Source organism: the organism of the source record quoted next, unplaced genomic scaffold (genome assembly GCF_019419815.1).
Source record: "Pyrus x bretschneideri cultivar Hongxiangsu unplaced genomic scaffold, Pyrus_bretschneideri_v1 Contig50, whole genome shotgun sequence".
Lineage (NCBI taxonomy): Eukaryota > Viridiplantae > Streptophyta > Magnoliopsida > Rosales > Rosaceae > Pyrus > Pyrus x bretschneideri.
The window spans coordinates 2,095,812-2,112,002 of record NW_025999788.1 but is presented as its reverse complement, the minus strand read 5'-3'; the positions used below and the strand labels follow the sequence as shown (position 1 = coordinate 2,112,002).

Genomic DNA, 16,191 nt, shown 5'->3' with positions numbered 1-16,191 from the left:
CTTCACCTTACAGTGGCCTAGAGATAGAGAAGAAAGAGATCAAAATATTAAAACCCGAGTCAAAACTATTGCAATTCATCAACCAAAAAACAAGAAGGCAATTGAAAGCTTTATTTACCTTGTGTTTCTTTAGAGTCAACTCAATCAAGAAAGATTTTGAAATCTAGTGAATGACTGGTTCCTCCTGAGATGGAAATAGTGGATGACTCGAATATGCTCAACATAAGCCCAGTCCTCACTATCTTTCCCAAGCTTAGCGATGAACTCATCAGGCATGTCATATAGAAGCAGTTTGTCGAGATGCATAAGATGCTCCATTCCAAGTGGAAGTAAGCTCAAATTCTGACATCTAGACATGATTAGCTTCTCAAGCTTAGGCATTGCCATGTTCTCGACTACCACCATATTTAGCTGATCAAACTGTTCAATATGTAATATCTTTAGCATGTTGAACGTGTTAGCTTTGAATTCCAACTCTGCACTGGTGTGATACTGAACCAAATCGAGCTCCATCAGATTAGGCAAAGCTTGAAGGCCTCAAGTGGGTTTTCATTAGCCTGAAGTTTTGACCACTTTAAACCAATCTTTGCTACGCTGTGAAGTTTGGAAATCCACATTGGCACCTTTCTAGGCGCCCTTTCAAATATAGGCGTTGCAGAAAGTCAGGACGAAATTTATCATGATCCAAATCCAGAAACTCATCCTTGCTCGTTGATCGTACATCCAATGTCGAGAGCTGCTCCATTTCATGAAGAGAACAACACAACTTCCTTCCATCTTCTTTTTTAAGATCGGTCTGTAAGATATATGCATACATACTATGTCATAGATTGTAGAGATGCCATTGAACCACAATCATCAAGAACAGATTGTATATGCAGAGATGAGATAGAACACATACCTGTAGCACTAGATAAAGATGATGAAGCCATTGAAACTCCTTGAAACAGTTAACCTTCTCATCTTTAGCAATTCATTAGTGCTCTAAAAAAATAGGGCTTTGAATCAAATTGAGCTGTACATTGCAAGAACAGTGGTTAGCGTTTATATACTGAGCCAATCCTCACTGATCTCCTATTAGAATCAGTGTAGGATTCAACTATCCAATTGATACCAAAACATATGAATAATCACAAACCCAGTACTACTTTAAGTGCTATACCAGAACTACCAATCCCATAAGGATTAGGATTACTAAAGCTTATTAACAAAACTTTTCCATATCCAAATCTCACACTACAACTGGACCTAATGTTATGTTCATACTCATATACTAACATTCTCCCACTTGAGAATGAAACATAACATCCAGTACATCAAATTTTATGGAAGTGATCACCAAATCTAAGTTAACCAATAGCTTATCTTTACATCCAAATTTCGCATATACATTTAAAGTACAGAACTCTAGAATTCCATCTACAACCTCACAGATTTCATTTCAAGAATCACAATGTACTCTATCCTGTATTTTGTGAACATATGTAAATAACAATGTCATATCACATTACTCCCATTGATCTCAACAAAAGTTAAAAACTTTAGTCAATCAATGCAAACCAATAATTTCCAGAAATGCCTCAACAAAACCACAATCGATTTTCTAGCAATTCAAACTATTATTCATAAGATTTGTCTTTTGGTACAATCAATCTCCTACAAAAGGAAAATTGAACCCTTATTGACAACTAAAACACAACAAAGGAAAAGAAATAAGCTGGAACACTACTTAAACAAGTCATACCAACACAACATACTAGCTAACTAACTTGTACCTCGAGGTCCACAGCTTCAGCAACCAAGATTAACCAAAGAAGCATCAATTACAGTCCTCAAAGCTTTTGATTTCTTGTTCACTCCCACTTGTCAAAAGATTCTAAAACTCCCATCTTCATAACATGTCCCTTAAACACATTATTTGGCAGTGCCTTTGTAAGTGGATCTGCAACCATCAAATTAGTTGGTAGATACAAAATTTCAATCTCTCCCTTTTTGATAACTTTTCTAACTTTAAGAAACTTGACATCCATCAACCTTGAGGCTGAAGTTCTCTTGTTATTCTTAGAGAAGAACACACCAGCACTATTATCACACACATCTTCACAGGTCCTTTCACAGATTCTACAATCTTCATCTCAGTGACAAAATTCCTGAGCCAAACTGCCTGTTTCATTCCCTCAAAACAAGCAACGAATTCAGCTTCCATTGTTGAAGTTGATACAATGGTTTGCTTGGCACTTTTCCATGAAACAGTAGCTTCATTCAACAAAAACACATAACCACTCGTTAAATTTCTCTCATCTTTATCACTTGCAAGATCTGAATATGTGAAACCAATCAGTTCTAATGAATTCTCTCTACCATACACCAACATGTACCCTTTTGTTTTCTGCAAATATCTCAAAACCTTCTTTGCTGCAACCTAATAAGCCTCACCTGGATTTGATTGAAATCTACGTAGCAAACGAACAATAAATGCTAAGTCTGGCCTTGTACATATATTGGCATACATAAGGCTACCAACTAATGAAGTATACGGTTTCATCTTCATCAACTCAGTCTCATTTTCACTTTTAGGACACTAATTTTTGCAGAACTTATCTCCCTTGTTCACTGGAACATCTGCTTTGTTACAATTCTCCATGTTAAACCTGTTCAGCACCCTTTCAATATACCTTTTTCTGAGACAAACCAAGTAACTTTCTATTTCTCTCTCTCACAATTTCGATTCCTAGAACATAATGGGCCTCACCTAGGTCCTTCATATTGAAATTAGTACTAAGAACAACCTTAGTTTCCTGTAGTAATTGCTTGTCTGAACTTGCAAGGAGAATATCATCAACATACAAAATTAAGAAAATGAACTTTGATCCTTTGAACTTGAGATAAATGTAATCATCTAACTTGTTCTCTATAAACCCATGTGCAGTGATTACTTGGTCAAATTTGAGGAACCATTGCCTTGAAGCTTGATTAAGTTTATAGATTGACTTATTAAGCTTACAAACCATATTTTCCTTCCCCCTTTCAACAAATCCAATAATATGGGCACAAATTCATAATCCATCCAAGGTGCACATTCAATTGATTGTTCAACTTCTTCAAAAATAAAGTTGACTTGTACCAGCTCAGAAACATCATCATCTTCCAGAAACACTGCATTATGAGTTTCTTGAACCCTAGTATGTGCTCCAAGACAATAAAACTTGAAGCCTTTTGACTTTTCAGAATATCCAATGAAAAAACATGATGTAGTTCTAGAATCAAGTTTTTTCTCAGCAGGATTATAAAACCTAGCTTCTGCCTTACAACCCCAAACATGGAAGTGATCAAAACTAGGTCTCCTGCCTGTCCAGATTTTAAATGGTGTCCTTGGTACTGATTTCGAATGAACCATGTTCAGTATGTAGTTTGTAGTTTTCAGAGATTCTTCCCAGAGAAAACTAGGCAGCTTCATGCTCATTACCATCCCCATCAATGTTCTATTCCTTCTTTCTGCTACCCCATTCTGTTAAGGTGTTCCAGGGGTGGTATATTGTGCCACAATCCCTTGTTGTTGAAGAAAACAAGCAAAGGGACCTTTCTGTTAATCTACCTTTATGTGCCTACCAAAGTACTCATTTATTTGATCTAACAATCTTAATCATTGCATTTAACTATTTTTCAACTTCACATTTGAAGATCTTGAAGCAATTAAAGACTGAGGACTTTTCACTAATTAGAAAGAGATGACAATATCTGGAAAAGTCATCAATAAAACTCACAAAGAGATGACAACACAGCTTCCTTCCATCTTCTTTTTTAAGATCGGTCTGTAAGATATATGCATACATACCATGTTATAGATTGTAAAGATGCCATTGAACCACAATCATCAAGAACATATTGTATATGCAGAGATGAGATAGAACACATGCCTGCAGCACTAGATGAAGATGATGAAGCCATTGAAACTCCTTGAAATAATTAATCGTCTCCTCTTTAGCAATTCGCTAGTGCTCTCAAAGAATAGGTTGAATCAAATTGATCCGTACATTGCAAGAGCAGTGGTTAACATTTATATACCGAGCCAATCCTCACTGATCTCCTATTAGAATCAATGTAGGATTCAACTATCCAATTCATACCAAAACATATGAATAATCACAAACCCAGTACTACTTTAAGTGCTATACCAAAACTACCAATCCCATAAGGTTTAGGACTACTGAAGCTTATTAACAAGACTTTTCCATATCCAATTCTCACACTATAACCGGACCTAATGTTATGTTCATACTCATATACTAACACAGTCAACCCCATTTTCCTAAGAACTTTCAACTCTCGTAAGGTTGTTATGATTTTTCTGTTATTTTTTACACTAATTGGTGACAACTTTTGTATGGAGGATAAAGATGAAATGTTGCCTGCAAAGACCTCTACGCTTCTTGCAGCTTCAAATGTCACATAATTCGTGACATCATAGCGATAGACTAAAAGGTGGTGCAAATTGTGGAGCTTATAAATCTGTTTTGGTAAATTGGCCACTTTTGTGTGCTTAAGGTCTAAGGTTTCCAAGAATCCAAGCTTCTTTATGGACTTTGGCACTTTTTTAATATTGGTGTGCCTTAGACTTATGTACCTCAAGAGGGTGAGACCAAAAACAGAATCGGGAAAGTTGTCCAAATTATCCCTTGCAAATCTAAAACCCTTAAAAATTTAAGGGCCTGTTTGGTAAAAAATTTAAGGGCTTGTTTGGTAATGTACTTGAATCCAACTTTTTAAACTCAAAAACAATTTTCAAGTTTTAGACCTTAAAAACTTATTTGGTAAGACTATTTTCAAAAACCAAACTCAAGACTAACTAAAAAATATAGTCTATTATTTAAAAACATAAAAAGTGAGTTTTTAGAATTTTTAAACTTAAAACTCATCCCTTTCTTTTTTTTTCTCCCTCCTCCCCTCTCACTCCAAATCTATCTCTCTCCTCTCTTTTTTTTTCTTTTACTTTTTTCGTCTCTCCTCCAATCCGTTCTCTTCATTCTTTAGGTTCTTTTTCTCACTCATCTTCCACTCTATCTCATCCGATCCACTCTCTTCTTTCTTTTTCCTTTAATCATCTCTTACTTTCTTTCATCATCTCTCCCCTTTCTACCTCTCTTGCAACCCCCTCTTTTTTAGATCTCTTTGTTCTAGTTTAAGTTGTAAGATTTAAAAATTTTAAATTGCAAACCAATCAAGTTTTTGAATCTTAAAGAAAATTGTTTTCAATAAATGTTCTTAAAAAATGTTTTGAGAAATGATAAAAATTTTCAAATAGGATACCAAACAAACCCTAAAGATTTTAAGTAGTCTTTCAAGCTCGGAATCATAACTTCCATGCCCACTTAATAGTATGGTACGAGTACAACTGAAATCTCTTACCACTTTAAAAATAGTTGCCCTCACTAACATCATGAACAGAAAGGTGTCGAATTTTCTCACCTGGCCTAGCACCTCTGCAGTTTGCTGCCAACAAGACAGTGATGAAATCCTTCGCTTCTCGAATGATGAACTCGCGAACAAGGTTCAGTACACGGAAGCTTCTGACTCTTCCGTCGACTTCCCATGAACTCACATGAATTAATTTCTTCCAATGAGTTCATTCAGATAGCCTTCTGGAACTTCCCATGAAAACACAACTCCTTCAGCTACCCGCAAGCGAATTAGCCTTTCACGGCTAATGGAGTAGTCTCCAGGAATCATGCCAAAGAACAAGAAACAAGTCTTAAGAAGGTCCTTGTAACTTGGTTGCAATATTTGAGTAATAATGGGAACATTTGATCCGAGGCTGTCATGTAACTTCTTCCAGTCAAGTGGAGTTGGTCGCTTCATTGCTAGCAAAGTACCAACAGCTGAAATTGCAAGGGGCAAGCTTTCACACTTCTTAACGATTTTTTCTGCCCAGTCCAAAATCTGGGTTGGACACTTTCCTTTGCTATTGTGAAAAGCCTTTCTGCAGAATAGATTCCAAACTCTTTCCCATGACAACACATTGCTCATATTGTGGATGTACGAAGATTTTGCATGAAAAGACGCTACTTCAGAGTTACGAGTGGTTATGACTATTTTACTCCCAGGTAAACCATTTGGTAAAGCATCTACAATGCATTTCAAATCTTGTTTGCTCCAAACATTATCTAACACGACCACAAACTTCTTGTCCTTCAGAGCTCGTGCCAATTGCGCCTTTGGATCTTCATGAGTAACTGATTCCTTCCTTTTCCCTTTTGGATTAAATTCGCTTAACATGTTGAGCAAGAGCTCATCAAGTTTACGGGCACACAAGTCACGCAGCACATCAATCCAAGCATGGCATCCAAAAAACCGTTGGACCTCTTTGCTCTCGAAGACATTCTTCAAAAGAGTGGTTTTGCCTGAGCCACCAGGACCTACAAGTGAAATATTTGGATCTCCTTCCATCAACTGACTGATAAGTTTTTCTTTAGGCTCCTCAAACGCTACTATTTCTTCTTCTTCAAGGAATTGGTTATGATGAGTCACCGTACTATCTCCATGTCTTGTGGTGCTGGAACTTGGGCGACTTCTTTGATCTCGTCCCCGAACTTGGTGAATTTTATCAAGAGTTGAAAGAAAAACTAGCTTATTGTCAACAATATCTTTAATTCTGTCCGATAACTCACCACATGAACCAGAAATTCGTCAAGAACGTCTTCAATTTCATAAGCTATATTTCGGATGTCTCCTGTTCTAGTTTGAAGCACTTGAAAGCCTTCATCATAAGCAGTCTGTTCTGATGATGAGTATTCACTAAGATATGCTCGCATCCTCTCTAAATAACGGGGATTATTATTATTATTAATGTTCGATCGGCTGAATTTTCTGTGGAGGAAGATTATCGCTTTGTCCGCATAAAACAACGCTACTGGTACGGCTATTTCAGCCATTTGTACAAGAAAGGGCAACCTTCCAAGTTGCAGAAAATTACTTCTGTCCGATCACAAAAGGAAAGAAGAAAGAAAGTTGCTTCTCGCTTACTCAGTTGGTGCAAGTATTGCACTAGCTGGCTAGAAAAAGACTCTGGACCGAAAATGAAAAACAAGAAATTAATAACAGCATACAACTCAGCTAATTGCAATGAGAGGTTGACGAAGGGATTGAACAATGAATGGGTCTGAAATAGTTATTTTCTTGAGGATAATGAGAGTGCATGGTGGTGAGCACCAACTTATAAAGGCTGAGAAAAAGCAACATTTTATATTATTTTTTTTATAGAGATAATAAGACAAAAAGCAATAGGAATATAAAATGTTGACGTGGCTTAACCGTGACCGCACAAATAGAAGGGGATGGAAAGGGTACCCAAACAGGAGAGACAATCTGCCTCCATTTCCACCTAGCTACAATATTATTACAACCGTATATTTTATTTCTGCTATTGTTGATACTATTTCTTTGGAATCACTAATTTTCTATGTGACAGTTGCCTTGGTTAATCTCGAATTAATGCCACCACACAAAAGAATACTTTGTGCAAGTTGAATTGATGAATTTGCAGAGCAACTCCCAGAAAGGGACCACTAGTACACCGATCAATTTCCCAGGAAAACGACTCAATAATTCCGGTTGCCATAAAGCTATAAGATATGACCATGTCCTCCTCCTCTGGAAAGGAAAAGTCTTCTCTTGAATCCTAGGTCTTGCAGTGTAATCAAATTGACGAAATTCTCATATAGAACAAACCCATGGTTTGTTATATTCAGTTAACCTTAGTTAACAGATATTTTTAGTTCCGTAACTTAATCTAAGCTAGGTGAAATTTTGGGGCTGCAGAGTTTCTAATCCTTTATTTCCGCTTGGAATTTAAGAAAGGATTTTTCAACACAATCAAGCCTTCCCGTGGCCCATCCATTTGCACGGACTGAACAAAGTCCAGCCCCAACGTGTGGGTTGAGGCTTGAAAATATGTCACACGTAAACACAACAAACACGACACGTAATTGAAAAAGAAAAAATGATCTAGAAGAGTGCGGCAAATGTTCTGATGAGTGATTTTCAAATAAAGCAAGCAGCGGCAGCAGCAAGTGAACCGAGTTCATCATATCTTTACCAAAACACTTGCAATCAGATTAATTAATTAGAAATTCAAATGGACAAATTTGCAAACAGTTTCACACTCGACTAATGGATCGGACAAATTTGCCAAATCCCGTAGAAATTCAAAAATGAGGAACCACAAACATACACATATAATCAAAGGCTAGTGAAAAATAAATACGTATTTAATTTTATTAATACTGAATTTTTAATATTAAATTCAAAATTTTAAATAAAATTTTATGAAATATAGAAAAGCCTTGCCACAAAAAATAAAAAATAAAGGAAATTCAGAAAGCCCTTGAAGGTGTTATAGATATTACCAGCAAAAAATGCCCGCGTGATGCTGCAGGATTGAAAACAGTACATATGGTACTACTTACATACTTGATGTGCAAGTACATAATATATACATAGACCACATTATTTTATGATGGCTAATTGATCATTCGTATATTTCACTCTATTTACAAAGGCGGCCACCGACATTGTTGCCCGAACTTCTCCATTCGTTCTAGGGCATACATAATGCCATACATAATGCCTCAGTTTATGAGTCTAAATGAAATCTAAAAATAGACAATAAGGTGCAACTCAGCAGAATCAAAGACACCAAAAAATAAATATGATTAATTTAGCATAAACAGACTTGCAAGTTCAAATGCAAGAATGCAAATGAAGACAATTTACTCCATTCTGTTCAGCAAGAGGATAAGGAGGCGATGAAAATAGTATGATTTAATGATCCTACCTTTAACTTGATTCGAAGGAAGGGCATTGAATGTTGACTCAACAAAATTTTGCACATGAATTTTGAAGAAAAAACAGATAAGCCATAAGTCATTAAATTAGCGCAAAATCTGTTTGTCCTTCGAAAAGGAGCTAAACATATCTAAAACTCAAAGCTGAGAGAAGAACAAACAATATATCTCATAAAATCCACAAAATCCTATACATGGAAATGTAAATACCTACCACTTTGTTTTGATTCTTTGGCAGAATCACTAATAGCATCCGGCCTTTTCTTGCTTGGAGATGCATAACTCAGCTGCTCATTGTGTGGGGTGGCTGGAAAACCAGTAGTCTCACCATTACTGACAATATTAATGCTCGAATCCTCTTCATTGGAAAACAATGCAAGAATTCACCAAACCAAAAAACTAAAAATTGATCGCAGCAAAAAGTGCAGGATTTTAGCAAGCCTATGAATGAAAATATACACAATATTTCCAACCATATCATTCCCACTAATACGATAATATCAATAGACTTGGCCAAGTTGAACGCTTATTCGTCTAATCAGTTTGTTAGAATTAAAAAAAAACATCTAGAACTTTGCTTTATCCGAGATCTGTGTGCATGCATAGATAGACACACACACACACACACACACACACAAAAATTAAAAGAATAAAGGAAGACAGAAAACTGAGAACTGTATGTAAACTAAGATGCATCTCAAGAATGATTGATGAAGGAGACGCTCTTTTTTCTTTTCTTTAGACAAAGTAACTAATGTGATCAGAAAACTAATTTAAATCGTTGAATTGCTCTCATCAAACTTTGTATCTGTTTTGGCCTTAATTCACATGATTGCGGACATGCAAACATCGTGGCCTTGAATTTAAAAACCTTAATCAATGCAGTGCATACTCAGAAATATGGAAAGTTCCAAAGAACATTATATTTTAGAAACTTGTGTTCGAGTTTCGAATTTCAGAGTTAATATAACAAAGTCAACCTTGAATACAATAATTTAAAACAGAAGAAAATGTATCTAAAAAAAAGTAATCGATGAAAAAATGGAGAAATATGCATGACCCTTGGAAGTAAGAAACAGCTATATCTGGAAGCCTTTTTGATGAATTCCTCAACAATCTAACGCAACTCAAACACTGAAGTTTAACAGAATGGGAAACCACTCACCAAGTGGACTAAGTTTTACACACAAGACACCATTGCAACATGCTGTCACTCTATAATTCTCATGCAAAATCATACGACACGCAGACATGACATTCTACATACGCATGCTATATGCTTATATGAAGAAGAGTCAATATGGTGTGTAAAAACAAATTCTTAATAAAAGAGATAGTCAATTCTAATTGATAGAAACCTTATAGTTCACATTCATGGATAAACTGTTAATAAAAAAATGCCAGCCATGCAACTGTTAATAAAAAAGCTTTCAATCTCGACATAAGATTTGATATGTACAATCAAAAGATATTTCACATAAAACAAACACATATCCACTCTTTATCTAACTGAAGAAACTGAAACAAAGTAAAGCAAATTATATACCTCAAAATGTCAAGTAACCAATTTGTTACACAAATACAATCAAATAAGCTGCCAAAAGAACATTAATAAATGAAAATTACAAAACAAAGAAATAATGAGAAACCAAAATATGCATCTCAAAATCTAATCGCTTTTTAGCCTGCTGGCCATTTTTAGTTCTTGAATTTAGACAGTTAAACCATGACTCAGCACATGAATGAAGCGAGAGCGTAAAAGATAAGTGGGATAAGCTAAAAGTCATCCTTGAGTCATGCATTTACTTTCAAACTGTTCCAAAATAGCTAACATCTTTAAAAAATGAATAACTTAAATGCTTAAGTTAGCCATAGGAAGCCTACAGAACAAAGTTAAACATGAAGAATGAATAAAATGCCAGACAGATTTAAACAGCATACCAAAAAAGGAGTTGCAACGCTGAATTTTTCTCGACTTACCTATTTAGTGAGTTAAATCTGCAACAGAGAAACAAATGAAAAAGTCAAAATCCAGAAATCCAAGTTTAACTCAATCAAATATAATAACCAATGAAAGTTGCAAGCTGCAAATACTCAGCAACGTAGACAAAGAAATTTGTTTCTCAAAGACTTAATTGGTCCTCTATTTTATTAATTGTCATTTGGGAAAGGAAATTTGAGACAACACCTCATCAAAGAGAACCATATATGCATTTAAGTCATGGTACAATGGGCTGCCTTCGCTGCTGCAGTGATCTAATGCTTTGGCAATGTTCAGAGCAACTGTTAGTCGTATAGCCCACTCAATGGTCCGATTCTCCCCTGCCAAGGAAGTGTGAGGTGAATTTATACCTGAAGCGCTTTGAAAAGCTATAGCAATAAATTTCAGAGGTCACTTGTCAAGAATATGAGAATAGGAAGAGCAAAATAGTAATCACAATTTGAAATGAAAATAGCACACGTGTAGATAATAAATCAGCTTTGTGAAAGTGGTCTGAGATCAGACTATTATGCTCAAGCAGAACAAATGCATTATTCGAAGTGATGAATGACTAAAAAAAAAAGCAATATCTTATGTAAAAGAAGAGAAAATTATATCTTCACAGAACTGTGGCCTCATCCAAAAGTCTAGCCAAAACAACATCCTAAAAGTAGTAGTCAAAAGTAAGAAATGAAACAGAAGAAGTAGGAAAAACAAAAAGGTTTAACAGAAAACAGGCAACCTTGAAATATCCAACTTTATACGTCTGGTGTATCTTTGACAACACCATAGCATCTTTAATCGGTATGGCCTGTGCAAAATGAAATTGTCAATCCTGATTCACAGAGAAGAAAAAACCAACTCCCGTGTAAATTAACATTCTATCCAACATTCCTAGTCCTTAGCCCCAATCCCAATCGAAAATCCCGACAGCACAAAAATTATTAGTCCTAACAATGTATAAATTATATACACACATATATTCACACACACATATATTTATATTCACTAACAACATTGAGTTCAATCCAAATCTATGGTCCTAACGATGTACTAAACACATAAGAAACACAAGTCCAACAAGGACTTGAACCATCTTTCGAGAGTCACCATAGCTTTCCTTTGCCCTTTTTCTCTTTCTAATCTCAGCAGATATTATCTGGAAACATATAAAAACTACAAAATCACAACTCGCTTATACTGGATCAATGTTTTGCTCTGAAATCTCTATTTTAGACTTAGTATCAAGAAACGAAAAAGTCTTATTTGCAAAAGATAACTCATTCATCACAAACCAACAATACATTTGCAGTAACTGTTTAAATCAGAATATATGATTATCATGAACTGCAGCATTAGCATTCTAATTAGAAACTTGTAGCCATAAAATTGAACATTTCACTACCGCCTTTGATCGCATTAAACAATCCGATTATCGATAATGACCTTAGCAGAAGCTTGAATTTCGCTGGCAGTCATATCCAAAGCAAGTGCATAACCTTACACCATCCGATTTCGCTAATCAGATTTAAACTTAAAACCAAATCATTAACAGGATCATTATATTAAAACTAAATCATGCAGCAACATTACTAACTGATTACTTTAACTAAATCATTAACAGCAACACTATTAACTGATTAATTAACTGACCTTCAAAAAATAAAATAAAAAGTGATTAATTAACAAATAACAGTAACAAAAATTACAAATTTACCCGCAACGTAATCCATGGCGGTGGATTGCGGAACATCGCGAGCTTTCTGAGACATGATCACCGCCACCTCATGGTCCAACGATAACAGAGGGTGAGGGACTTCGATCGTGCCGCCGTTCATCAAGTAAGACAACGTCGGTTTAAGGAAAAGCACGGGCTCCTCCCTAAATCAGAATTAAGAGAGGAGGGGGGAAGAGGAGAGAGAAAGAGGTGGAGGCACCATTTCACGTAGTTTACTTTGTATATGTATAAAGACAATTTCTTTACCAAAAATGTTATTCATACTACATTTTTATTTCATATTTCTATATTATTTTAAGTGGTATCTGATATGGACAGTCACATCATTTGAAAAAAATTTGCAAAACCTAAGGAAATGAAGGAGAAAAACTCCACGTATACCACAATCATCATTTAATTCATTAGTTTTTCTTAATTATTAGTTTATTAAATAATAAACTAAATTTAAAAATTTGATTAATTCAAATGATTTGGCTATTCACGTCAAATGTTACCTAACATGGTATAAAAATATGATGTAAAACACGATATGAATAACATTACTCTTTGTTTCTTCACATAATCAGCTCAAAGGTCCCCTTGCCAAAATACATTATCCAACTGAAATAGATTTATGAAACTATAGAAGTATCCCCTCTTTTTAAACCAAATCTAACTAATTTTATGTCATTCCGGAAATGGCGTATCTACTATTTCCTGCAAGATTTAGATTTTGTAGTAAATTCATGATGCAACCAATTGTATTGCCTAAAAAATCATATGGTGTACACACCACCACCTTCCACTTGTATGCCGTTTTGGACTTTGTTGCTAGGGGAAAATTCTTTCCCATTGACTTCTTTCCTTGGTGGCTGCGGTTTCAATGTGTGTGGTGCTTGGTGGAGGAAGATGGAGCCTGCTTCTTTGGGGTTGTGTTTGGTGCGATCTTTGGCATGGGATGCTAGATGGTGGTCAGGCGGCAGGTTCTTCGACGGCATCGACGGAAGCTAGTCTTTTAGGGTTTTTATTTTTCTGTTTTTAGGCTCTTCTCTTGGGTTGGGCTTTTGTTTAGTGTTTGGGGTTCGCCTTTTGTTTTGGTTTGTTGTGTAATTGGGCTACTTTGGTTGTTCTTGTGCTCTCTTGGTAATGAAAATTACCTTTGTCCAACCCCTCTTTCCCTTAAAAACTCTAAACACCTGGAATCTCGCTCCAAATCATGACAAAATGATTCATGAGCCTAATTGAAATAAATTAATACCTTGACTGACTAAATGAACCGAGAATGAAGACATCTAAAATCCTATTAATTAAGTACAATTACCAAAGAAAGCTGAATAAAATGTCAAAGTTGATACATTGAAATAAGATTGATGGCATCAAAATCACTAAGAAAATAATAAAATATGCACAAACCCAATATGCATCAAAATCACGAAGACTTGATTTCACTTGCTTGTTAAAATATAAAAAATTCAAATAATATTGTTTCCAATAACTTGTTTAAAGAAAATAAAAAATAGTCACCTCTAAGGCTTTAACCATATGGTGCGGGTACTTCCTCTAAAACCCATGGATTAGTCTTAAAATCAAAAATTTTTACTCTTGATATATTCCTAACTACTAAGATAGCCTACAGACCTCACCAAGGTAATAAGGCGGCACATGCAGTTACACCTTATTCTTTCAAAAAGAGTGGCACTCATAGTTGGAATTGCATGGGCCCTAAGTTCTTATTTAATATTTTTGTGGAGGATATAAACATTTTAATTAAAATTTTATCTTTTGGAAAAAAAAAAATCAAAAAATACTATTGATCCTAACCTAAATTAATTCTGCTTTAAGTCCTCAAGGGTCAACTTCACAAAAGGTAAACTTGTTATATATGTTCATTAAAAGGTGACCAAAATATATATATATATATATGGATGAGAATAGCAATTCTTTTAAATTTATTTTTTTGTTGTCAATTATTTAATCTCTAATATTGTATTTTAATGGCCACTTAGTGTTTTCTAAAGTATTTATCTCCATTTCAAAATGAGAGATTTTAGATTCAACACGTATAAAAGACAAGCTCAATACCAAATATTTATTATAGACTATTGCTAGGCTTAATCAAACCGGTCAGCCCTTAATGTAAATGTAGTTGTACTAAAAGAGCATTGTATGTATTAAGTATCAAGCAGATCCTGCCAAACAAGAAAAAGCACCTGCCCAAATCCATAAAAATATAACACAAGATTCTTGCTGCAAGTTGCATTTGAAAGTAAATATCCTAAGAAATCGAGCACCTGGAAAGACCATTAAAAATGCAAATCGCATTTGAGCTACAAAGCTGAAAGCTTCAAAGAATAAGGTTATTGTATAAAGCCAGTACCTTTATTATAGGTTCATAAATGTGATTGATGGAAACTGTAGAGTTGACAAAAACATAACTTAAGAAGAAATTAACTAAACGTGACCCATGCATTTGTGCTAATGATCAGGAGAGTTTCTTTCGGTTCCTGACCTTCCACTCTTTGATATTAGCTTCAATCTTTGCTTTCACACTTTTATGAAACCCTGGATAAGGTTCATACCCAAAGGCTGATTGAAGAAGCTCAAGCAACACGAAGTAAGGCCCCATCAGAAGTGCTTGAGCAAAGTTGTCTGCAAGAGCTGGCGCTCTTTTTTCAAAAATCCCGTGGCCTAGGAACTGTCCACCCCAGCAGAAAACCTGAGCAGCAAGAACAAGCTTCCATGACTTAGCAAACCCTAGCCCACTAGCAAGAACATTGGCTCCAACCCAGCAGAGAAAACATAGAAAAGCTGCCAAGGACCCAGCTTTCTTGTCCAATTTGACATAAAAGAAAGCATACATAAAAGTTAAAACAAACCCTAAATTCAATTTGAAACCATGATTGTTAAACCCAGATGAGAAATTGTAGAGAGAGGGTGTGAAGTGGAAAAGAACAGCAGCGGTGAAGAATAATGGCCACACAAAGAAAGTGTGAATCAAAATGTTAACTGGGTTGCTGTGATACGCCCCATTGATGGCGAAGTGCCTTTCAAGATCAAACAATCCAGTCCTCCCCATGAAATTTTTTCTTGCAAAGTTGATTAATTTGCTTCTGTTGAAAAAAGTACAGGCTTCCCTTGCTCGGAAACTAGACTGAGAAAATGAATTAAATTGGATATAAATTGGAGCCTAAAAGCAAGGTAGTGGAACGCTCCTGGTATCTATACTTTGGACTTTTTTTATTAAATGTTTTACAAATGCATCAATGGTATAATATTGTTAAATCATCAACTTGTATTAAGTTATATAGAATGATGCAAATAGATTAAACTGCAAGGTATTGAGTTGAACACAAAAAATCTGCACGTTATTAAGGATGATTACGTTGGAATATATTAGTATTTTAGGTGATTTTATATTGTAAGGGTGTTTTAGTATTTTGAGTTTAAGGTTTCTTGTGGGTTGAGGATTTCGATTCCTTGCCTATTAAGGATTAACAATCTGTTATTTAACTGTTATTAAAATTGGAGGAGTTGAATTAAGGAGAATTAAAATCATATTTTCATAAAAATTATTTACTAAAATGTTCTGGAATTGGAATAAAAATGGTACTGATTTCATAAAATTGTTTACTAATTCAGTAAAGTCGGAATAT

General features: G+C 35.2%; 2 protein-coding genes and 1 pseudogene across 23 annotated transcripts; all 3 read right to left on the bottom strand.

Annotated features, from left to right (window-relative positions):
- Nucleotides 1-262: 262 nt before the first annotated feature.
- LOC108867153 lies at nt 263-7,811 on the bottom strand (annotated as a pseudogene).
- Nucleotides 7,812-8,369: 558 nt separating this feature from the next.
- On the bottom strand, nt 8,370-12,771 carry LOC103945978 (probable acylpyruvase FAHD1, mitochondrial). 22 transcript variants are annotated; one of them, XR_007252794.1, is made up of 7 exons: nt 12,539-12,771; nt 12,268-12,320; nt 11,564-11,632; nt 11,029-11,162; nt 10,387-10,838; nt 9,055-9,198; nt 8,370-8,648 (listed from the first exon to the last, which is right to left on the bottom strand). XR_007252794.1 is itself a non-coding variant. In XM_048569654.1 (3 exons), exons 1-3 carry the CDS (start codon nt 12,657-12,659, stop codon nt 11,875-11,877), a joined length of 267 nt encoding a protein of 88 aa, XP_048425611.1. In that variant the 5' UTR covers nt 12,660-12,771; the 3' UTR covers nt 11,639-11,874. The 22 variants fall into 22 exon arrangements, 1 of the variants encoding a protein (XP_048425611.1); XR_007252797.1 differs by having other exon boundaries at nt 8,370-8,593; XR_007252796.1 differs by having other exon boundaries at nt 9,055-9,147.
- Nucleotides 12,772-15,012: 2,241 nt separating this feature from the next.
- LOC103946066 (2-hydroxy-palmitic acid dioxygenase mpo1-like) lies at nt 15,013-15,614 on the bottom strand. Its single transcript, XM_018647155.2, has one exon. The coding sequence runs from the start codon at nt 15,612-15,614 to the stop codon at nt 15,021-15,023; it is 594 nt and encodes a 197-aa protein (XP_018502671.1). The 3' UTR covers nt 15,013-15,020.
- Nucleotides 15,615-16,191: the final 577 nt, after the last annotated feature.